Below are 25,423 nucleotides of genomic sequence, written 5' to 3'. Positions count from 1 at the left end.
AAATGACATGCAACCGATGGTACAATTCACGGAGGAGTTGAAAGCGAACTCAGTACGGGGAAGGACACAATCAAAAGTGGTGAGGTTGTCCCCCACAATGGAACGTAGCAAATTCCCTAAACTACTGTTGACTACTTCCGTCTGCCCATCAGTTTGTGGATGATGGGCAGTGGAGAACTTGATCTTCATTCCAATTAAGACCCATACTGATGTCGGACGTCGTCGGGGACGTCGTCCAGTCGACACTGAGTATGATGGCTCGGTACTGATAATAGGATAGTGGTATAGAACATCGGCAGTGTCGTCGTCTGACTGGTGAACCCTGACGGGATGTGACTATGATGCAATGAAGGAGCACCCTACATGTCGTATGTGCAGGTTCTGACTCATGGGAGGCGCAGAGCTCTGAGCTTGGATGGGGTCGCCGGTTGACGACGATGGTAGTCTCTCAAACCTCGTCGGAGCGACGAAGGCATTTACGGCCTAACGGATCAATCCGTAGGGTTTGCATTCACACCGGTAAGACACTCAAATATGTCGTAGTTTTCTCTCAAAACCTCTCTCACCTACCTAGCCCAAGCGCGGTGGAGTCAAGACGAAAATTTACTGCAAGAGATGATTAAATGAGTGACGGAAGAGGACGGTGTATCTCGTTGGTGTGGCTCGTGGTGCAGAATTCGTCGACAATCGGCGGTGGTTGAAGCGGGTCAAGTGGAGAGGCGCCAGAGAGTGGACGGCGGCTCGATGAATGATGTTGGTGCCGGAGCTACAGATAAAGGTCAGAGGAGGAGGGAAATACGGCGCGACCGCAGTGAACCAGCTCAAGCGTGTTCCTGATCCGAATGCATGCTTACGAACGGGAGGACGCGTGCGGGTCAGGAAGGTGACATGAGCAATGGTCTCTGGCACGTCTGCACAAGCAGGTCGACCCACGACGGTGGATCCATAGTTGGTGGTGAGCGTTCAAGGTCATGGAGGGTTCCCGTTCTAACAGTCACCCGTTGAACAATTTGCGTGCAGCGGTTCTCAATTTAGCCTTGTGCAAGGGAAGCAGCGCGGGCCGGCCCTAGAAAATCAACAATCAGCACTACACGACGCCGGTCAGATCATTAGCCACTTCGTTGGAAATGAGATGCTGTCTAGGGTCCCTTTGACTTGGCCGGGGATCGGCGGCCAGGCTCAACAGGGTCAGGGTGGATAATTCATCAGCAATCACTTATCCCTAGGACGTAGAGGCTTGGACAAGCTAGGCAGCTCTGTCATCAAAGCATTCCCATTCCACATTGGCCTAGTTGGTCGCTCATCGGTGGAATCCTGATCGAGCGACTGGCTGCTCGATCAAATGGACTTTAGCAAATCCGGCGGTCGCTATAGTTGTCAATTTTGTCGGAGATGCGCACGAGATACTCATTGGTTCCAGAATTGATCGCCGCAAGTTAATGTTCACCCACGGGAACTCAAAGGTAGCAGGAATTGCCTGCAACCGTCGGTGGTTCAAAAGTCGTGGAGATGGACCAGCGCATGGGGACGCCAAATCAGATGTCTTGGCGGCACAACGGTGTATCCAATTATCTAGTCTTTGACTATTTTTGCTCCCTTTTGTCCCCTTGCAGTGGAGTGCTGGGTCATGAAGGTCCGCCCCCAATCGTGAGATCTGATCACCCTTGATGAGGGGTAATTGGAATCTTATGACCTGAGCAGGAATTTTGGGGGGGATTGGACTCGAAATTCCCTTCAATTCTTCCTTCTTCTCCCCCCTTTCCCTCTTCCTCCTTCCCTTGTGCACTTCTCTTGAGCGAGGAAGCGAGACCAAAAAAATGCACAATTTTCCTTCTTCTTTGTCTTCTTGGTTTGCCGTACTAGGGCGCCCCTTCTTCCCTTATAAAGGGGAAGAGGTAAATTGGGCCCCCTTAGGTGGGTCAACAACGGGAAAATGGGTCCATTAAGGGGCCCTTATAAACTGGCCCCCCATTACACATAGAAGGGAAGGGGGATTTAAATAAAATAAAATAGGAAAAGGAGGAAAAGGGAGGCATAAAACGACGATAAAATGACGGACGTATAGGACACATCACAAACGTGAAGAAAACACAACGACGAGAATGGGAAAACACAAATCACGAGAAAAAGAACGATGAAAAACAAAATGCGAAAATGGAGCATCTTTCACCTGGCTTTTGATGACGGTGTGCAACGACGCGAAAGACATCGTCGGTGATCCTTGATGGCGTGCACCATCACATACGGTCTTCCAAAAATAGCTAGTGTGTTACTTCCAAAAAAAAGGAGTAACACACTATTGACTGTGTTACTCCTTGCAAGCACACAATCTCGTCAAATCATAGGAGCGCTACTAGCGAGGCATCCACCATCCTCAAACAGGGTATAAAATGAGCCATCTAGGAAAATCTGTTGACTACTACCATGATGGAGTCGTGTCATCGAGCGATCTTGGGTAGACCGAGAATAAAATCAATGCTAACGTTGTCCCATGGGCGCATCGATACGGATATGGACGTATAGAGTCCAGCATTCTACTTTGTCATCTTGACCTTGGAGCAAGTCAAGCAGGGGAAGACGATCTTCCTGATGTCTCTCTTCAACAACGTGCAATCGAATTGGTACTCTAAGGATTGGATGGTCTTGTGGACACTGAAATTTCCATTCAGACCACCCGCATGCATCTCCTAGGTAAGGAAATCTCGCAGCAAAGTGTGAGGTACACATAATCTCTTCCTGTGGAAGAGGTAGCCATTGGAGAGATAGTAGTATCGATATTCAGACTTTGGGCCGTCACGAATAGCACTAGCGATCTTCTTGAAGTCGAGGCACGCCGTGTAATCATGTGGGAGTTGATCGAATCCCAAAACTTGATCCTCATCAGGTTGAGGATAACTGGCCTCCAGCTAAGGGCATCAACTACGACATTATCCTTCCCCTTCGTGTGCCTGATGACAAAAGTGTAGTCCTGTAGATTTGCAATCCAACGCGCACGTTGGTCGCTGACCTTCTTCTAATCGTGTACGCGCCTTAGTGCACTATGATCAGAATAGAGTACGAACTCCTTGGGCAAGAGGTAGTGGTCGCCAATGTCGGAGGGACTGAACGAGGCGTAGAATTTGTGATCATAGTTGTCGTACGTCGCCTCGTGTCACTAAGTTTGTCATCAAAATATTCTATAGGGTGGCCATCCTGGCTAAGGACGCCAACAATAGGTACGCATGAGGCATCACAGGTGACTTCAAAAACCTTGTTGAAGTCGGGCAATCTTAACACATGTGCCTCAGTCATGCGTCACTTGATTTCCTCAAAGGCCTTATCAATTGCCGTCGTTCACTCAAACTTGTCAAGGCCGATGAGATCGGTAATAGGCACCGTGACACCGCTAAATCAAAGGACGAATCTCTGATAAAAAGTTGCCAAACGCATGAAGCTACATATGTCATGAACATCCTTGGGCTAGGGCCACAACGTGATGGCCTTGACCTTGGTTGGGCCGGCAGAGACTTTGTGAGCTGATAAGATGAAGCTGAGGAAGGAGACATCGGCCATGAAGAAATTGCATTTCTTCAGATGAGCATTGAGCTTCCCCCATTGCACTGTGGCGCACACCTCTCGTAGGTGTTGTAGGTGGTCTATGCCGGAGCCACTAAAGATCAATATATCGCCAAAGTAGATGATGAAAAATCTTCCAATGAATGGGTGTAGGACCTCGTTCATCAATCGTTGGAACATACTCAGGGCTTTGGAAAGCCCAAATAGCATGATGTTCCACTCGAACATGCCATCCTCGATCTTGAAGGCCATCTTCCACTCGTGTCCTGGTAAGATGCAGACTTGGTGGTATCCACTACATAAGACTATCCTTGAAAAGATGGTCACTCCGGCCATTGGATCGAATAGATCCTGCACTCTGAGAATAGGAAAATGGTACTTCATTGTAATCTTGTTGATGGTGTGGGAGTCGCAATGCATACGCCACGTCCCATCTTTCTTTGGCACGAGTAGTGCGAGGAAGGTGCACAAGCTGAAACTCTCTCGTATAAGTCCCTTGGCTAGGAGCTAAGTTTGGGAGTGAGGCTCCATGAACGAGGTTAATGGCGAGCTTGATGCTACGCATGGGTGGGAGCTTGTTTGGGAGCTCTTTGGGAAAGATGTCCCCAAAATCAATCATGAGCTCTGTCAGCTCTAGAGCATCGGGCGCGCGAGGTGGTTCCTTAGAGGGAACGTCTATGGTGAGAGCGTAGCATACGGGTAGGTCTTTGCGCTCTCGATCAAGCTCTCATCGAATTATGCACATGTTGATCATCAATAGTGCCTTTGGCTGGGGAGCCGGCGTCGGGACAGTTGGCGCTAGTAGAGTAAGTACTTGTACCACTGGAAACCATATCAATCGATGTCCACCATACATGAATGAACATGTGTTTGCTTGCCCTGTAAGTTGAACGTCATTGTGGTACAGCCATGGTTGTCCTAGTATGATGATGTCGATCTTCATGGGTAGAATGTCACATAACACGCACTCATCATAGGTACTCATCTTCAGCGATACGTGGCACTGTGATCATGTCGGAAGAGTAGAAGCATCAATCCATGATACATTGTATTCACCGTACATCACCACTTGCTCAAAATACCCCAGCACCTAATGATCTTGCCACTCAAGATATGTTGAGAAAAATGATGGAGCAAATGACACTACTCACTCAACGAAATGAGGCACTGATGGAGCGAGTAAAGATGGTGACGACAGCTATAGCAGAGTCAAGTGGCAGTGACGATAGTGGTAGTTGGCGTGTGGCGTAGTGTGGTCGCGGGCACGCGTCAAAGTGGGGATAGTGGGCTATGCCACAAGGGTTAGAGCATTCAGCCGTAAATGGTGCATGATGAGCTCAGGCGGTGTACAACACAACGCATGACCAGCAACATTGAGGTGACGCATGCACATCAGTGGCACAACCACACGGATGGTATGGTGGCGGCCCGTTGACCCCATGACATGTTATCAGCTAGCTGAACCCGAGCTGCAACCAGCAACCTGCAGGGTGAGGGATTTGTCACCAAGTGTGAATCATAGTGCAGGGGCAGTGCGAGGGTGTCGTGTAGTGGAGCTCATACTGTACGTCGGGTGCGTCATGGTGCAGAGTCGTGCCTATGATGGGTCGACGGAATCCGGCAACTCGCGATCCGCGAGGGAGTTCATTCCGCGAGGTGAGCTTGCGAGCTCCAAGACGAGTCCCCCGTGCGCGAGATGGGTCAATAGAGTCATCTGATGTCTAGAAGACCGCTCATCGGTGCATCGCAAGTCCGCAAGAGTGCGCGCGAGTGGCTCAGCGGGCGTGCTGGTGTCACACAGATGCCTATGGTAGGTCGCATAGGCACCAATGGGTGCGAACGTGCTAAGCGGCCGTGAACGCTCTGCCTAGGGCGGTACGCGTAGGGCGTGGCCGAGGGAAGGGGGCGGTGTAGTAGTTTGCCAGCCGGCGATGGTGGTCCGCACGGTGGTGGTGCAGTAGCATGGCGCTCCCCTTTATCTTCCCTCCCTCTCTCCTACTTTCTCTCTCCTCTCTTTTTTCTTCCACTCTTCTTCTTCCGTGAGACCAAGTTTTGAACAAAAATTTTCAAAATGATATAACCTGGTCTGAGAGATTAGGGCTCCATTGCGCCCCCTTGTATAGGGGCACGATGGCTCTTACTAAGGGCAGAGGATCCCTTAGTAAGGGTCCAAGTGCCCTTACTAGGGGGGGTCTTATGCATAGGACCCCCCTTTTAACACAAAATAAAACATAGGTTTGACACATATTCGACGACACAAAATGACATGACACGACGATACGAACATGAACACGACGAACACAAACACAGTAAAACGATGATCATAAGAAGCATGTGTTGATAAAAACCAAAACGGTTGGATACACAAACGTGCTTTACCCATGGTATTTGTACCCGGGTGCTTCACCTTTGCTTCGTCACGCCGGTCAGGCTGGACGTGAGCCGGCGGGACCATCGATGACGATGGTGGCAGCTCTGAAGATGTCTTCGATGGAGTGGACTCGTGCGCTCCATCAGATCATTATTCAACACATTCACTTCGGTAGATCATATCCATTTCATCACCTCTATCCATCGTTATACGTTACCATCCATCATCATATTCCATCCACATCGTAAATCATCTTTAAATTATGTCACATATCATCTTACACCTACGTCACATATCATCCACACCATTACTATTTCGTCTCATGTTTTCCTCAACATACACCTGAGTAAACCTGGACCACCATCTTCCTTCATCTTATTGCTCATTATTTCCCTACTCCACATCATTTATCCCGATATCGCGCACTATTATCTCCATCACGTGCCTCTTCAAACCCTCTGGTATGATATTAAACCATAAATAGTTATTATATTTGTTTAATTCTTATTAAATAATAATCATCCCTTTATGTGATCATCATTTTCATTCTATCCCTACCTGTCACACGGTCAAATCTCGAGCTAGGTTTCTTGCTCAGAATTGGCGTGTGCCGGCCTCAATGCTTTGAGCAGAACACTGAGCAGCCTTGATCTCTTGCAGCGGAAGCTTTTGCAATCGCTTAAGATCACTTAGAAGGGGTTAGAGGAGATGGGGGTGCCAGGCACTGTCAGTGAATAGGGTCATTGCATTTATATCGTAAAGAGTACATCATCATTGGGGATAATTACATGGGGGAAGAGGAGGGTGATACAATGAATGAAACGAGGTGCCTTGCGTCGAGGTAATGTCGCCACACCGCCTAAGGGCCGTCGCTCCGCGCGCGCGCGCCCGCTCTGCCGCTACACAAGTGCGCCGGGCCAGACGCCGCGCGCCCGCGGGCCTGGCGATCACACACGCCACCCCTGCCTTGACGATCACACACGCCACCGGCACCCGTGTCGACACTCTAGCGCGCAGTCTGCACAACACCGCCGCATTCGACGCCCCCCAGCTGGGCGCTGCATGCCCAACACTACCCCCAGGAGCGCTACGCGCCCGCCGTGCCATCTCGGCGCTCTCGGTGCGCCACATGCCTTAGTCTCCTGGCGGGATGTCTCCCAGCCCCGCGCCCCGCACACGTAATGCGCGCGCTGCCCGCGCGGCAGCTGCGCGGCACCCGCACAACTCCGCTCGCTCCAATCGCGGCACACCGGGCCTGCGCGTCCCGTACCCGCGCGCAGCGCTTCCCACTCCCGTGCGCAGCACTCGGCGCTGGCAAGTAGTGTTAGCGCCCGCGCGTGGCGCTTGGCATTGGCGCATGGCGCTTGGCGCGCGCGAGCACACACTGTTCAGCCCGTGCGCCCAGCACGCACGGACCGTACCTGATCCGTCCCGCCTTGGGCGCGGACGAGCACGTGCACAGTCTGCGTGAATTTCCACCGATAGTATGCGCTGTTAATGGCCATTGTTCTTATTAATCATGGTCGTTATACGAGTCATCGATGGTTGTTCCCATTGTCGATGGTCGTTATATGAGTCGTCTTACATGTCTTTAATTGTTGCCATCCCCATTGTTTAAACTTGTATTACCCTCATTATTAATGGTTGTCTCCCATTTTGTCAAAGATCCTCATCCCCATCATCGTCAATCGTTATACATGAAACAACACAAATTTGTTGGTAAAATGCTATAAATGTGTGTTATCTGGGGGTATTAAAGTGATCTAAATGTATATTATCATATGGAATTATCATTTATCTGCATTAGAACCACTTATTGAGCACTGAATCAAAATGAATTTAATTTGGTGAGTATATGATTTCTCTGATTTTCTTTGGGTGCTCTTCCAGAACTTTTAGTTATCCGAATATATTTATATATTTGTCAAAAGGCTTATTTGGGTCTAAATATTTTAGATGACAGGTTTTAGCAGGAGATTGGACAATTTTGGAGGGAAAATTTGGAGAAAGGGGAGCCAAAATGAGCATAGAACACGAGGAGACAGAGGAGAGAGAAAATGATGAAATGTGGAGACTTAGCCCACTTCAAACCCTCATATCTCTCAACTCCACTGTTGGATCAAGCTCAAATTTTGGTGGTGGGTTGTTCACTTCATCTAATTTCAATCTAAAGGTGGAAATTACCAAAAAATTTCTAGAAATTTTTTAATGAAGGGGACGTCCAAGGGCAAAAGGGAAATTAACTTTACCCTTTCACCCAAGGTACCTAAACCCTTTTTTTCTCTCTGTGATCATTCAGGAGTCTTCCATCCGCACCAGGAAGTTCTTGGATCAAACATGGTTCTGAATTTATTTCATTGGATTTTTGATCTTGATTTCTAGATTCCATTCTTCTAAATCGCCTTGGCTTTGGCGAAATGTTCTGGTCCTTTCTAAGAGTTGAATCTGAGTTTGCTTGAGATGAATATTGAGCCCTGAAAATAAAAATAACTAAAAATTAGATAGATTTTGTTTCCTTTTAGTTTAAAAATTAGACTGCTCCTAAAAACTCGTGAGAAAAATTGAATCAGCTCCTATATAGATTATCATTCCTACAAAGATTATCTTATTTCCCACTCTATTTCTGATTTCTTGATCTTGATTTCAAGATCAAGAAACATAAATAGATATCTCACAAATACAATCCTCATTTCTTTTCCCCTGTCCTGAGTTTCTTGATCTTCTTGACAAGATCAAGAAATCCAGATAGGAATCACTCCTCCTATTATCTCCTCTATATTCCTCTCCCAAATTTGGCTCAAAATCCACTAATCATATTGAACATCTCATTACCTACTAAGCCTCTCTTGGACGATCCCCGATACTCACACATCCTACTTGGTTGTTCTCCCCTTTGTCGGGAGTCCTCAACTATGTCATTGACGATCGTCGTCTCCATCTTCTATGTGTACGAAGGTACTTCTTATTTTATTTTTATTTTTTTAAAATATTCTTTCACATTTTTGTCATCCTAAACATCATCTGTCATATGGGACAGATAACCAAATACTGATTTGATTTGTTCAGTCATCCATCCATCTTCTCAAAATGAGAATAGATGACAAAAATAGATGGAACAAATGATGGTTGTGGTAATGATACTGTGGTAATGATACTGATGGAACAAAAATATTATCAATTACTGTGGTAATGATATCGGATGTCGATATCGTTAAGAAGATTACAGTTACGGTATCGAATTTGATATCGGAACAGATAACGGATTACGAACATGGTGCACATGTCTTGATAATATTTATTTTACTAAGTTGTATCCAATATCCATAGTATCTTCCTCGAGTTTAAAGTTTCACCAATCGTTGCCCATAAGAGCAAGGTGCACCTGTTTCTTTGAGGGCATCTGTAAAATGGTATCCATCAATAATTGATTACAAAACGGATAATGGCCGACGCACAATAGAAACATTCATGGATAGTGTATGTACGTTGATGAACTAGTGTTATGAGATTAACGGTAAAGTAATGTTCCGCATTGATGTCAAGTTAGGGAATTCAACTAAACATACATTATAAAAGTAAAGATGATCTGTAAACAACTAAACATAATAAACATCATTGGCTTTCATTCCACAAGCCATCCGTTTCCTCTGCCGTCACTTTTTGGTGATTAATGTTGCCTTTTATGGAGGCTATGGGCGACCTGAAACTCGACAAAGTTTGTCATTGTTGGGGTAACGTTGTAGCGGGTCTAATAGGTGTGTCCATCCCATGGCTCAAAAAATGGATCATGGCTCACTGGGATGTGTGGCTCTAGTATGGGCTCAGGTGGAGTGAAGCACATGCTTTCAAGGATTCTGATCAATTCAATTTGCTCCGGTGAGAATAGTGGGGTATCGATAGTGCTGTCTCGGTAATTTATTCCAGGCCTTCCATTACTATCGCCGTCATCTTCAGAGTCAGAGCTGATGATGTGCACAATTGAGTCTTGTGGTTTCTTTGACAGGCATAGAAGGAGTAGTGGTAGGTGTCGATGTTGTGTTGCTGGTTCATCACTTGACGTCATGGCACCTATCATGGTATATATGTCTTAGGTAATCTGGGGTGTAATACCCAAATATAAAGTAAAAGGTATCACATGTCAAACTAGCTACAGACAATGTACGTGTAATAAGAAAAGAGTTCTGTAAAAAAAGTGTTTTTTGTGTTTGGAAAAATGTTAGATTTGTCATCACAATGCATCAAGGACTTCATCATAAATCCCATGTAATGCAACGTCACAAGCGTCCTACAGCTCCAAAGTTACTACGACATCTGAAATAAAAGCCACGTCACTTTACCATCCATATGTGTAACATAACTAAATATAAATTAGAATCATACCTGATGTATCTTGGTCAACATCAATGTCACTGTCAAAAAAAATGTCGAACCATTTAGTTTTTCCTCCTCGACACCAACACTTTACATAGACAAGTGCCTCAATACTCATCCCCTCCAAACGTGATCTCTCATAAGTGACAACTGCTCTACCAACAGAGAACAACCGTTCTAAGGGAGCACTTGTAACTGACAGTCATAGAAATTCACATGCAATTTTTGATAATGCTGGATAAACAAGAACACCCTTTGTTTCCCACTAGGCATGTGCATAATCTCCCTCTCCTTGGTGTGTTGTACGTAGGAATGTCTCTAATTCTGCCAAAGGGGAAGCTGGTGAGGTTGTTCATATAGACGTTCGCTGCTAAGGGCCCGACTGTCCTAAGCCTTTGAGGATTGTTATTGTTGGGGCATGGTTGTGTGGCATCGGTCATGGGAAGATGTCGATGTAATAGGGAGAATTCCTCGAACAAAGGATATAACCTTAAAATAGGATGCCTCGTCAAACATTGACCCCTTGCAAAATGGATCAAGTAATGAGGCAGCTAGGACGGCATCGTTGTTCCACAACAACTTCTCATATTCAGGTAGTTTTGTTTGCATGGCGAGAACTACATGCAACAATGATGCTCATTCATCCTGTGGCAGTCTCTTGCTTGTGAACAATGTGGACTCAACAATCCACTTCATGACGTCCTCCATGTGTCGTGCTCATGTCCGCGTGAGGAGGACATCCTCAATAACAGACTCCTTCAATATGCTAACATGATCGACTATGTACACGAAAGGTTCCAATAAGAAGGCAAAATCCTTAAGCAACTCCCATTCTTCATGCGAGATCTTCGTTTGGCTACCCCCTGTCGTGAAGAATGCAAGGCCATCATCAATCACGTCCCTTTTGGCAATATCATCTGATGGAGGACCATCCAGTTGATCGTGTCCAAACTCATCACCAGCCCCTTTGTAGAGCCCGAGGTGACGTGAAGAACCCACATTTCCACTACCAAGTTTGAAAAGTCACAATTGTTTTGTCTTGTTATGCGTCATGTTCTTTTATGTTTATGACAGCCTATTCCTTGCATATGGGCTCATCATCTCGTCGTTTTTTGTTTTACTTTCTCGTCGATGTCCTTGACTGTAGGGAGGCTTCCACCTACGCGTGTACAGACCTCCCCCGTGTATGTTTGTGTTTATGTTGTTTAGTTTTCATCTACACCTTTCGGGGGGGGGAAGCCTATGTTGACTTCCTTTCTCCCTAAATGATCCTCTTAAGGGAAAGCCCAATAGGCTTTCGCTAAAAAGAGGCCCACCATGGACCCATAACCGTTCCCCCTTGTCCACTATAAGATGAGGGGGAAGGTGAACGTGGGGGGCCAGACCTGAATTGTGGAATTTTATGTTTCTGCGAAAAATATGCTTATCATTATAGCCTTTTCTCTATTAGGGTTTCCTTGTTCAAGGGAATACACGGATGATCGTGTTCCAGCCGTAGACGATCATCCGTGTTACAAAAGGTGAAGTTCTTGTCCTTGTCCTCTAGATTGACTACCCAATTTGGTGAATGAAGAATTCCCATATCGCATTGACTGAACCTCCAGAATGTTGTACATGAGACAGTGAAGTTTCTTTTGACCGGCGCACAACTCTGTGGAAGGATTGTTTGTATCTGCAACGCGTGGCTATTCTTCTTCTACCGAAGCTCTGTTAGAAGCTGACAGTTTTCACCACTCAAATCCTGTGGGGAAACATACATGGTGAACGATATATCATGTTTTCATCCCCCACAACGAGATCGCTCCACGACAACACCAGAGCACGCTTGCGAACGGCGTCTGCGATTGCAGCGGATCATTATAACGATAGGAAGCATCCCACCGTCTATCAACATTGACGATGTGTGGTCGTCCCCTTTCCTTAATGTGCCAAAACCCGATCGTGGATCTACCCCCCCCATAAAGGTGGGCATATGCCCCTACGGTGATTCACGACTTTTCCTTACAAGTCCATGGAGATCCACAAGACCTCAGTAGTTAACAAACCTTGGTTCCTAGTTCCCATCTTCACACGGTGAATCAGTATTCTACCACTGGATTTGAGTCAACGTGTGCACGGACATTCCCCTGCCGTCAGAATACAAGAGTTCCATCGGAAATTCCGTAGGCTTCTGGACTGCATGCTCGACTCCAGTCCGATACCTTCCTTCCTACTTGAGTACTACTTTGAGTTTCTCTCATCCTCACATCATAGATCGAAACTCTTAGGCTATCGCCACGGGCACCTGCCACATGCCCGGGTTCTAAACCCACAGGTCTCTACTTCTCCCCTCTTTTATTTACAAGTGTTGATTACGTCTTCCAGTATTGGTTTACGATTGCTCCGCGGCTACGAGAGAATTTAAATGTGAACATATGATTAGCCCCCTATTTGTGTCAGAGAATTTCTTTGACGATGTCAGATCTACTCGATTACATAGATAGTGCGGATGCTCTTGGACAAGATTGTTCCCCACTCGTTGGCTTTCGAGCTGCTCACACGGGTCATTGGGAGCTTGATCATGCCACAATTGTTCTCCGTGTCATTATCTGGTTACAACACACATCTTCCAAATTTGACGTACTCTTCTCGTTGAATTTTCTAACACACGTTGCATTCCCTTCATTGACTCACATTTCACTTATCATTATACCCTATTTTGTGATCATTCCTCTGCGACATAACACGACCCTCCGATCTTGATTATCATGTTACATCAGCATCTCGTGCGTTCTACTCCATCGTGGCGGGCAGTCAAGTGAGGGAAATCTTAGCTTTAATTTATGTGTATTGCATAGATCAGCATAATACATCTGTCTCATTGTTGTTCGTCAAATAGCTAGAACTACTGTTCTCACTTTAGTCACTATGTCCCCAAGTGAACCACTGTGACGCTGCAATGAGACGTCCTCTTCGCCCTCCTCCACATCTGATTCACAGTCATACATGCCGGCATTCATGTCGATATCACTCTCCTCCGCGACTACGGGTGCTGCGGTGGGTATAGAAATGCTCTTCAATGATGAACACTATGTGTATGACACATGGAACGTGTTGCGTGGCATTGAACCCTATTCTCCTTCCACGTGGTCTTCTTCCTAATACGACTATCATTCTTTTGTTGCTTGGTGCATTATCAGTGGTAGCCGCACATAACTGCAACGGAAAGCACATTAAACATTAGAGTGTACATTGAAAAGTATTAAATACAATAGTCTTAACATTACTCACCTTTGAGTCAAGTCCTTACTCTTCAAGCACCTTGGCAAGAATTTTTGCCATAGACTCCGTGTCGTACTTCTCATTGAGCTTGTGAATGGTGAGGACAAGTTCACGCTACGTCCAACGAGTGTCGATCGAATGAAATGCTATGGACAAAAGTCCACAACCATTTTTTGTCGTCCAACTAACTGTTGTTATTGCCACACGGTCGACATCTGCTAATGTGCGAATGATCTCCGCCTTCATCCTCTCAAACAACTTCATCGTCCATGCCTTGATGACTTAGGTACTCGACAAGAATACATCATTCTGTGTCGCAAATCACCATGTCTCCTTCCAAGCATTTGTATCAACCTAACGCCTTGGCAAGTCTGTGCGGTAGACTAGCCGACTAATGACGTCCTTGGTCTCTTCTGGTGTTCGACCCCTCAATGGTTGCCTACCGTCAAAGAGACCTGATGTCTCATCGCCTGCTAAGTCATCTATACATTGTTGCCTACAAGTGCTGCCCTTCAGCCCATCTTGTTCTTTTGGATGAAAGAATTTGAAACGGTGCCAAAAGATGTTTGTACTACCGTCTATTGGGCGCTTGAAATGGAACGCCTTTGTCGCACTCTTTGTGCAAAAAAATTCACACTCATATTCGAATCCCCAACAACTGTGAGGTACTTTAGTATGGGTGATTTTTTTTTTTGCTTGTCCGTGGGGCTCCGACGCATCAGTAGTATGATCTATTGGTAATTCCTCAAACGCCAAATTCTCGTCTATTTGGGGTAAAGTGCTCCCTACTGTTGACATGACAGTTGCTTGGGTGAAGTGTAAGGTGTATGTGCAATGTATGGATGTTAAAAAAAGGAATTTACAATAATATTTGAAAAATAAAATATCACCATAAATAAGATTTCAAAAATAACATAGACTATCTACTAAATAAGACTTCATGGTTATTTTTAATATGACTTGGAATTTGGAATTTGATGACAGAGCAATCGCACCAAAAAATAGATAATGCATGAACTGTACATAAATATGTATGGACTCTATAGAAACTTGTGCCAATTGATGGACAAATAGATGATGTGGTATATAGGTACGTAGGGAAGAGAGAGTGTGTGTGAATGAATGAAATGGAAAGAATGAGAAAGTGCAAGATGAATAGAGGGTAGAGGGAGAAGCAATGAGAGAGAGTGAGAATGCGAGAGGGAAAAAATGAGAAGGAATGAGAGAGTGAAAGATAGAGAGGGAAAGAGTGAGAACTGAGCAGGAAAGAGAGAATGGGTAAGTGAGAGATTGAGAGAGCGAGAAAACACCTTGTTATGACGAGTCAATGCTAAAAGTGTTTGCTAAACCAGATTGTTCAATAGATACAATGTGCTTGATGAATATAACTTAAACGATTGTGTGATATATACGTTCATTAAATAAATTAGTTAAATAGCTTTTGACAATGCACCATAAATCACTTGCTCAACATATAAATCACACGAAGAGTACGAGAGCTCAAGATCGAGAGATCAAAATAGTCTTTACCAGCTCATGCAGAAGCATGCAATGCAACATTATGAATAGTCAAAAAAATATATAAAAATACAGATCAATGCATGCATAACCCTTGTCGAGTGGAGGAACATACGTGAAGCGAAGGAGAACCCTGCTCATGGTATGGGTCAGCTCCGGCATCTTCAACAACTCCAACAATTGTCTTCAACAGGAAATCTTCAGCTACACCTCTTCAAGCCCCAAATTGCAACCCTAAATCATAGCTCCTCCAACCCCAAATCGCAACCCTAAATCATAGCTCCTCCAAACCCAAATCGCAGCCCTAAATCTCAACTCCTCCAGCCCCAAATCGCAGCCCCTAATATGGCCTCCAGCTCCAGCTCCTCCACCTTCGAGGCTTAGGCGCACTTATTGGGCCAACAAAACATAAAAACATTGTTGGCCCATTACGAATATTTATACCGTTATCTGATATCTGTACATGATATCAGATAGCGAAACAATGAAAACTATAATTTCGCTGTACGGAGACAGCTAACAAACCCGTAACATAATTTTTCAGTAATCTGACATCGATATCCAATAACAGATTTCGGATATCGATTACGATAATGTGGATAACGAACGAATGTTGAACGCAACAAGTTGCGTATTCGGATACCAGCGCCCAGTGTCGTATCCGTTATCTGAACGGTCGCACCCTAGATGACTGATGGAAGAGGACTTTAGGGACGGATGTCATGGGACTGAACACCTGAACGGAGCTGTCGTCCAGTCATCCGTTCAGGCCCCATCGTCGTTCTAACAAAGGATGGGGACGGATAACAGATGATGAACTAGAACAGATGGAAAGGGCCTGTCATATAGTCGTTCCATTCTGTCTGTGACCTGGACGGGACGCAATCTTAGTTATACTTACCATGGGATGACGCGTCATCTCGTCCCTTCCACGACTGAGTTTGAACGGACGACGGACTGTAACACTTCGGTGACGGAAACGGATCCGTCAACCGTCCACGAACACGAGTCGTAACTCGTAATCGTTTTTTTTCGTCCTCGCCGCGGAGCTCATTCTAAAATTCTACGATCTGCGCGATTTCCGGCGATTTCTCCTCGATTTCTCGATCGCGATCCTCTTCTTCGACGATCGAATTCCAAGTTTGATACGCTTGTTTCGATTGCGATCTCGACTTTTCAATGGCGGCAGGAAGCCGCCTGCTGAGATTTGCGGCTTCGGTTTCTTCTCCAACTGTTCAAACGTTTTCCGTGTTTGCGCGGCGATTGTCGATCGCGGCGTCGGAGGGAGATCTTCGATTTCCGCCTTCTTCGACTGTAAATTCCTCTTGCGAGGCGCGATGCGATGTGAAGGGGAAGAACGTGCAGTGGGCCTTCCTGGGATGCCCCGGCGTCGGGAAAGGTACTTACGCTAGTCGTCTCTCGCTGTTGCTCGGCGTTCCGCATATATCTACTGGAGATCTCGTTCGTGAGGAGCTCAACTCCTCCGGGCCCCTCGCCGATCAGGTAATGTTCTTCTTTCTTCTTGTGCTTTTGCCGTTGATTCCCGAGGCAGATCTTATTTTTTTTTTTCATTTTTTATTTATTTTCTCACAATGTTTCACCTGCATTTACGATTCTTCCTCTTGCTTCGGGTTCCGAAATCCGTTGCGATTTTCATCCCCTTGCAAATGTTTCGTACTTTCCTATGTTTTGTCAGAATCTTAGTTTTTCTCGTATTTTGGTCAGTTTTCTTGAAACGATTCGGAGATCAAGAACTCCGTGTAGCTGTTCATCGAGTATGTACCTGAAAGTTTAAGGATTTTTCTTGAAAATCAAGGATTCTTCCTCTTTCTCCGAGTTTCACTGGCGCTGCATTTCATATCTTCTGTCGGAATCATAATCTCATTTCTGATACATTTTCTCCCGACAATTTACCGATTAAGAACACTGATAAGTTGTTCATACGATTATCCCCGTTCCGCACCTTAAAATTTGAAGAATTTTTCTTGAAAATCGTCCATGTTTTGGTTCGGTGTGTCCCTTACCGCGAAATCATAAAAACTTCGCTTGGGTGTGTCTGAGCATCCCAGTGTTACTAGAAATCATGAAGACGAATTGAAATTAGTCATAGAAAATTGTTAAACAGATCAAGAACATGGCATGGCTTTATCTAACAAGTTTCAGAAGTATCAGAATTTCTTATTTGTCAAGAGTGAAAAATATGAATGATAATGTCTTTTGGTTATTGTCTCTTAATTAAGGTACTCTTTGTCCATGATTGTGATACTGTTTGGAAAATCTTGGGTTTGCAATTAGAATCATTGCCCGTGATACCTCAAATTCAGAATTATTGCGTGGGTTCTTCTAAGACCTACTTCCCTTGTCGCTTTTTTTTCTAAAAAATGTTTGTCTGCCAAGAAAATCAGTAAATTGAAGGTTATAGTGAAGATAAATCAATTGTTTCATTTTTCTTGCTCCTGTTATTCGAAAATAAAATTAGGATTTCACTAAAAAAAATCAAGCCACTGCTTTTTCATAACGTGAACTGAAAAAAGGAATGTGAATCATATTTTGGGGATTTGCATGAGCTTATGTTCTTAAAAGTCTCATGATGTTGCCTCTGAACCGTTTTATTCCACTCTCAGCTGAAAGGGATCGTGAATCAAGGCAAGCTTGTTTCAGATGAAATCATCATAGACTTGTTATCGAAGAGGGTCGAGGAGGGAGCAGCGAGGGGCGAATCTGGTTTCATTCTAGATGGATTTCCTCGGACTGTGAGACAGGCAGTAAGCAGCTTCACTCTCTCTTTATCTATCAATCTTTCAATCTTGTTGATAGTGTGAGATAGTGTCACTCACAATCAGGGGCGCGAATTCGGGAAACGGCTACAAGGTTCAACTTTAGGATAAACTATACCCGACCACGGATGGACTTAAACTCGTAAGCTACCGACGGTAGGGATAATCGTCCAGGTCTTATTGTGAAACAAAAAAGCCACCCCGCCACAGCAGGCAGGTTGATTCCTCGGTTGTCGCCGGTTTGGCGAGGAGACCATAGGATAAGTTGCTAAAACAAACGGAGGGGAGCTGTTCAGTATAATTCCGAACACTGGAGCCATTCTTAAAAGGGAGAAATTAGCACAACAGTTCCGGATCATCCCGGAAGTGGACGATGGACGGGACAGGACGAATTTCGTCCCGCCCCACGTCCAGAGTAAGTTCAGGGAGGAAGGACAGGACGATTTTTCGTCCAACGATAAAAAAACCGTCACGTCCAATCATACCGGGACGGTTTTTCGTCCCGTCCAGTCCTCCCGGGACAAATTTTCATCCCGAAATTCGTCCTGAACAAAAAAAACCCCATTTTATATTTTTAATATATTAATATAGATTTTTCTAAGTTTTTAAAGGAAAATATGGGGGAGAGAGAATGCAAATGGACATATGTACAATTAATACTGAGCGGCGTCAGTTTGCACGCGCAGAAAAATACAGGGACCGTGATGCAAATTGCCATAGCGAGGCCACGTGGCGAGATCTCAACCGTTGGATGTGAATCCGGCGGTTTTTCGTCCACATCCATCCGTCCATCATCCGAGACCACCGGACGGATGGTTTTTTCATCCCACGGGACGAAAACCGTCCCGTCCGATGGTCCCCGGGACAAATTTTCACCCAAAATTCGTCCCTATCCTCGGACAGGACAATTTTTTCGTTCCGGGACGAAAAAATTATCCCGTCCGCATCCCTGAACTATAATTAGCACTACTTGGTGAAATAGGTTCTTTTAGAATCAATTTCGAACCATTCCACTACATCAGGACCCTTTCGATGTTGCACAAAAGCCATGACTTTTTGTTCAGCTAGCACTAAAAAAGCTGCTCTTAGTAGAAGTGGTAGAATTATTCCAAGTGAAGATGTTACTGTCCTATTGGTTTAGAGTTGGAGGACTAGTTCAGTCACTACGCATATGGATCGTCTATATATCTTAATAGCATCAGGTTGATCACCAGTTTTATGTGGTGATCCTTATTCTTGTCAAAAGAAAAAATCTATCTATCTATCTGTCTGTCTATCTATCTCTCTTTCCGGTCGCCCTTGCCATGGAATGGCAATGCCTGCAACAGGTATCAACCTTTTGCTGCCTTTAATATGTTTTTTCCCCTCTTTAATTGGCAGGAAATTCTAGAGAGAGTGACAGACATAGATCAGGTGATCAACTTGAAGCTTCGGGAGGATGTATTGCTAAAAAAGTGCTTAGGAAGGCGGATATGCAGCCAATGCGGTGGAAACTTCAATGTTGCCCTAATTGATATCAAGGAGGAAGAAGGGAAACCAGGAATATACATGGCTCCTCTTCTCCCACCTTCCGACTGCGCCGACAAGCTTGTCACCAGATCTGACGACACCGAAGAAGTGGTCAAAGAACGCCTTCGCATTTATAATGATATGGTAAGATTTATCATAGAGTATTTTGGTACTAAACAGCCGAAAACGGATTTCCCTTAGTTTCCCAAAACTGATATTTAATTCTTTACTGTGGTGGTCAGGTTTTATGTCTATGTTAGCGCTGTGCTGAAAGCTATCTAAAGCCGATATCTTCCTGAAATTTCCATAATTATCGGTTAAAGACCTTACTCTAGAGTTTGGGGTTTTATGTCTTTTGAAAAAAGCTTGGTCAGAATGGCAATCTTCTTTAATTTTCCATAACTAGCAGTTTAAGCTCTTCCTTTGGAGCCCAGTTTTAATTTCTCTTCCTGAAATCTTGTCCGAAAGGGGGATCTTCCTGAAAATTTCAAAACTAGCAATTTAAATCTGTACTCTGGAGGTCAGATTTTTTGCCTTTTGGAGAACAGTTTACCCAAAGTGGTTTATTCCTGAATTTTCCAAAACAAGTCATTTTAAATCCTTGTTCTGGACGTCAGGTTTAATCCCTGTAGTAAGTTTTCTTAAACAAGTCATTTGTAATCCTTGGTCAGGTTTCATGACTGTTTGAAAAACCTTGCCCAAGACGCAAACTGCATAAAACTTCCTTAAAGTAATTTAAGACTTTCAAAAGTAGAATAATCTGCGAAAGTTGTATAAAATCATTAACTCTGGAGTGGGGTTTTATGCAGACTCAGCCGGTGGAAGAGTTCTACCGCAAGAGAGGGAAGCTTCTGGAGTTTGAGTTGCCAGGAGGCATACCAGAATCATGGCCGAAGCTGCTTCAGGCTCTACATCTTGACAATCATGATCATAAACAGTCCTTGACAGCGTGAAATCCCCTCGCTTCAGGTCAGCCTATCCATAGATATATATACATGGATGTATATTATATATAATGTTGTAAAATTCGAGTGAGGGCTCCTCCTTAAGAGGGCTTTCTCCTACTATTTATCTGCAAAAATATTATTTTTCCCTTGATCTTTTATCAGTTCAAGGGACTCAGTATTTCTAAAAGAGTCGGCATTAAAATAAAAAAATTATTACCTCTTCTGTTTATTTACATAATACATAAAAAGAACATGGATAAACAAAAAATCTAATGACCTCTGAGAGTTCAGCCATCCCCACGGAGACGACGAGCTTAACAATTCTGGTAGCAATCTGAGCTGTGAAGGGTCACAAAATGGTCGTCGTGGATATTCTTCAAGAGATCATCGCTGGCTTTCCAAATGTACCATGAAATAGAGGCTGTAGGAAGAGGTAAATGGGATTTAGATGCCATAAGCATATGGATTGCGATTATGATCATTTTAATGAATGGTTTCAACCAACATAAGCCTATATGGCAGCAAAGAGACTCATAACTAGGGTTTGGCACGGAAGATGATGTTGATAATGAATTCGTTGCCATTGTCGTCATTCGTTCAAGCTAGACATGGATGATGATGACCATGACAAAGTTCATGGAAGATGATGAACCGATAGAGTTTATCAAAGAATAGTTTGCTCGTCAATCAAGACTATGATGATCATGAAAACGTATCATCATCTTCCTTCCGTCACTGTCGTCGTCATCATCATCATCATCAACCATGGACTATGACAATGATGAATTTATCATCGTCCAACAACTCTACTCAGAGAAGCGTTCCCTCGTAAATAAAGACCATGACAGGGGGATGATGCGGATGGTGATACTATCGCTCTCATTACAAAATGCAGTAATTATAATGACAATGACAAACTTGTCATAACTTGTCATGACCTTTCCCATATCTCTACAATTACTACACGGTAACTAATTTTGCTCATTAAAATATAACTTAATAGTTAAAGGCATTCATTAAATTCAGTCAATCATATACCTGCAGAAGAAACGGCCTCCGGTTCTCTTGAACAGTGTAGCAAAACAGTCCCCGACAGGACCGTTATGAATCCGCAGAGTTCTGAAGCTATGCTACTAATATCTTGGCCAGACCAATCCTGATTTTGGTCACCAAGAACAGATCATGACAAAACTTCAATGGGCAGTTGCAATTGAGGGAAAATTGATTATTAGTTAGATAGCATACCTTGAACATAATGGCACTTGCCAGGATGGTGAGCGTTGTGAACATGACATAGTAAATGGGAGAAACCAAGGCCGTATTGAAGGAATCAAGCGCCTGGAAAAGAGAAACCCAGCTACAGTTTAATAAAAAAGAATGATGTCGAAAAAGAAAAATTGAAATTACTCCAGCTTTCTAAGTCGTATTTCTCTGCACTCGAAAACAATGAACAATAAGGCATCATTACCGACCTTGTTTAAGTAATTTAGCTGGGTAAACACACAGATAACCGCGACCAAAACAAAAAACCAAGTTTGAGGGTAAACAGCCTGGTTTGTTCCCTCCAAGGTTAGTTTTATGGCAATGCCGATGGCTTTTATGCTGACCACCTGCAAAGAAAGATGAATATCATTCAGTTTGATATAATTTTTTTTTTTCTAAGACATTATATTCATTATAAACTAACCGTTAGCGATCCCATCAGAGAGCAGATTCCCAGGTAAACCAATATATTTGACTGACCATATCTGGATTCAAAATGCAGCACCAGGATACAGACAACCGACACGGCAGTAGCAGTGTACCCTAGAAAGGCTGTACGATAAAGTTTAAATTTCATTAGTAGATAGATAGCTCAAAATAAGAGGAGTCCAAATATAGCACATTTGTATTAGGATTATACCAGGCTCTGTTGCAAGGATCCAAATTTCATCGATAGAACTGGGGGAACTCTCCTGCGGTGCATGAAGAACAATAACCACAGAACCAACTACGCAAGATATACATCCAAGAACTCCAAGTTTCTGCAGCTGCTCCCCTAGCAAAAAGTGTGCTAGCACAGAACTGGCAAGAATGTAAAAAAAATGATATGATTTTCCCTAATTAATCATCCCTTCTCAGTTTTTTTTTCAAAGTCGCATCTTTTCAACTCCCCTATTTGGGCCTCTTCACAGAATTAAAATATCACAGAATTTAAAAAAATGTTCTTTCATTGCCTGTTTGCTCGGGCAATCTGAGCAAGCCATCAGACTCCTGGGATGGATGTTACTTCAGACGAGGGTGGAATATTCAGGAGAGAGGCTGAGCGGGGAAAGATATTTCCAGTCCTATGAGCTGTATGGCTGCATCGTAATGAGATTGTATTCAAGGGGAGGACAGCTTTGACATTCATGAAGTGGAGGGTTTTGTTATATACTGGTTTTGTTATGTTTATATCTATCGAGTATTGGGTTGATCACTGATTCCGGGTGATCTTTCCTTTTCCTTTGGAAAAAAAAAAACAAAAGTATTTGATCATACCTGACGATGATACTCAAAGCACCTAGAGGAGTGACCAGAACAGCTGGAGCAAAAACATAAGCCATAAAATTCGCAATCTCCCCGAAGAACACTGTTTTTCCAAAGCAAGGTTGGTATTTTAGAATTCAATTAATCTAGCCGGCAAATTTTGTTTTCTTTCTTCTTTTCTTACTTGACAACATTCCAGCCCACCAAAACGGCTCCAAAAGATAGTCATAGCCACCAAATCCTGACAAAGAAGACGGAAGTTCTCAGGAGAGAAGACTTGAAGTGGTATTCGGGAACGGGGAAAACAAATCAGTTATTATTCTAATAATTAGCGATCAATGATTGATTTGGAGTGAGGCATTTTTCCAAAGGTATGAATCCTAATTTCTCTTACGTAACCATTTTCAAAATTTACCACCGATCCCGAGTCGAATCGATGAAGGTGGCAAATACAAACAATGCGGTTCAAATTGGGCATCGGGCTGAGATCTAATCCAAGGAATCCGATGTATGATTTTGTATGTCATCGACGGTTCATTCAAATCTTATTCTTCAAGTTTCGGCCGAGAATCTCAAATTACCGAATAAATGGTCGTAAACTCCAAACAGAGAGATTTTGTACATCATCGGTGGTTCATTCTAACCTTATTCTCAGGTTTCGGCCGAGAATTTCAAATTACCGAAGAAATGGTAGTCGCAAATCATGAAGTCGTAAACTCCAACCCGAGATACTTTGTATGTCATCGATAGTTCATTCAAATCTTATTCTTCAGGGTTTGCCAATTATTTCAAATTGCCGAAGAAACGGTCGTCGCAAATCACAATGGAAACGTAAACTCCAAACAGAGAGATTTCGCACATCATCGATGGTTCATTCAAATCCTATTCTTCAAGTTTTGGCCAAGAATTTCAAATTACCGAAGAAACGGTCGTCGCAGGCGGCAAATAAGAGAAAATCGCAAAGGAATCGTAAAACTCCGAACAGAGAGATTTTGCGCATCATCGATGGTTCATTCAAGTCCTATTCTTCAAGTTTTGGCCAAGAATTTCAAATTACCGAAGAAACGGTCGTCGCAGGCGACATACGAGATAAAATCACAATGGAATCGTAAACTCCAAACAGAGAGATTTTATAAATCATCGATGGATCATTATAATCTCACTCCTCAAATTTTGGTCAGGAATTTAAAATTTCCGAAGAAACGGTCGTCGCAGGCGACATACGAGAGAAAATCACATTGGAATCGTATACTCCAAACAAAGAGATTTATCCATAAGACATTTTCTCAAGGCAAAACAAAGATTTCAGCCAACCTGCGCGCGTGCCGGAGGATCCGGCGCGCTTAAGGCCGATCTTCTTGAGAATGAAGCTGAGGCCGATGAAGACGCTGGAGAGAACAGCGAGAGCGAGGCCTCTGGCGTTGTTTGTGATCTTCATCGGAAGATGGTGGAATCCAGGCTCGCGATCTGAGGGTGGAACCTATGAAAACCGGTTAAATACCTGGCGAGATCGACGAATTCAAAATTCTCCCGCCTTGGGAGTGGAATCTCTTCGAATCGCAGAGAAGAGGCAGGGTGGGACAGAGGACTGGCCCGCCTGTCATCTTCCTCCTCGCTCCTTCTCACAGGCGCAGAGAGAGAGAGAAGTATATATATAGAAAATGAGAACTGACAGGACCGCATCACGGAAACAGTGGAAGAGAGATAGAGAGAGGTTAAGAGAGAGTTGGAGAGAGATGGATAGAAATTAGAAAGATAGAGATAGATAGAGAAAGAGTTTGAGATAGACACATAGAATATAGATAGAGAGATAGAGTTGGGGAAAGAGCTAGAGAGAGATAGAGTAGGAGAAAGATAGAGCTAGAGAGAGATAGAGTTGGAGAGATAGAGTTGGAGAAAGATAGAGGTAGAGAGAGATAGAGTAGGAGAAAGATAGAGGTAGAGAGAGATAGAGTAGGAGAAAGATAGAGCTAGAGAGAGATAGAGTAGGAGAAAGATAGAGCTAGAGAGAGATAGAGTTGGAGAAAGAGCTAGTGAAAGATAGAGTAGGAGAAAGATAGAGATAGAGAGAGGTAGAGTAGGAGAAAGATAGAGCTAGAGAGAGATAGAGTTGGAGAAAGAGCTAGAGAAAGATAGAGTAGGAGAAAGATAGAACTAGAGAGAGATAGAGTTGGAGAGATAGATAGAGATAGAATTGGAGAAAGATAGAGCTAGAGAGAGATAGAGTTGGAGAAAGATAGAGCTAGAGAGACATAGAATTGGAGAGATAGATAGAGAGATAGAGTAGGAGAAAGATAGAGCTAGAGAGAGATAGAGTTGGAGAGATAGATAGAGATAGAATTGGAGAAAGATAGAGCTAGAGAGAGATATATAGAGATGTAGAGTTAGCGAGAGATAGAGTTGGAGAGATAGATAGAGGGATAGAGTTGGAGAAAGATAGAGCTAGAGAGATAGAGTTGGAGATATATATAGATAGAGCTAGAGAGAGATAGAGAGATAGAGATTGATAGATAGATAGAGAACGTTAGAAATTGATATATGATAGAGAGAGCTAGTGTTTGATATATATGATAGAGAGAGTTAGAGAGAGATAGGGTCGGAGTGAG

The 25,423-nt window shown here is 43.9% G+C and overlaps 2 protein-coding genes across 3 annotated transcripts; one reads left to right on the top strand and one right to left on the bottom strand.

Moving 5' to 3' along the window:
* Positions 1-16,121: 16,121 nt before the first annotated feature.
* On the top strand, positions 16,122-20,462 carry LOC144715016 (adenylate kinase 1, chloroplastic-like). Its single transcript, XM_078589857.1, has 4 exons — positions 16,122-16,579; positions 17,701-17,841; positions 19,234-19,506; positions 20,172-20,462. Exons 1-4 carry the CDS (start codon positions 16,256-16,258, stop codon positions 20,313-20,315), a joined length of 882 nt encoding a protein of 293 aa, XP_078445983.1. The 5' UTR covers positions 16,122-16,255; the 3' UTR covers positions 20,316-20,462.
* LOC144715015 (putative magnesium transporter NIPA6) lies at positions 16,970-24,498 on the bottom strand. Of its 2 annotated transcripts, XM_078589856.1 has the most exons (10): positions 24,132-24,498; positions 23,002-23,058; positions 22,830-22,920; positions 22,213-22,373; positions 21,997-22,124; positions 21,782-21,919; positions 21,555-21,647; positions 21,348-21,465; positions 20,587-20,730; positions 16,970-17,150 (listed from the first exon to the last, which is right to left on the bottom strand). In XM_078589856.1, the coding sequence occupies exons 1-9, from the start codon at positions 24,253-24,255 to the stop codon at positions 20,624-20,626; spliced, it is 1,017 nt and encodes a 338-aa protein (XP_078445982.1). In that variant the 5' UTR covers positions 24,256-24,498; the 3' UTR covers positions 16,970-17,150; positions 20,587-20,623. The 2 variants fall into 2 exon arrangements, with proteins under 2 accessions (XP_078445982.1, XP_078445981.1); XM_078589855.1 differs by lacking the exon at positions 16,970-17,150 and having other exon boundaries at positions 20,506-20,730; positions 24,132-24,497.
* Between the last annotated feature and the right edge of the window lie 925 nt (positions 24,499-25,423).

The sequence above is a fragment of the Wolffia australiana genome, chromosome 18 (genome assembly GCF_029677425.1).
Source record: "Wolffia australiana isolate 7733 chromosome 18, ASM2967742v1".
NCBI lineage: Eukaryota > Viridiplantae > Streptophyta > Magnoliopsida > Alismatales > Araceae > Wolffia > Wolffia australiana.
Note: the sequence above shows the minus strand (reverse complement) of the source record. Positions and strands in the feature narration are given on the sequence as shown.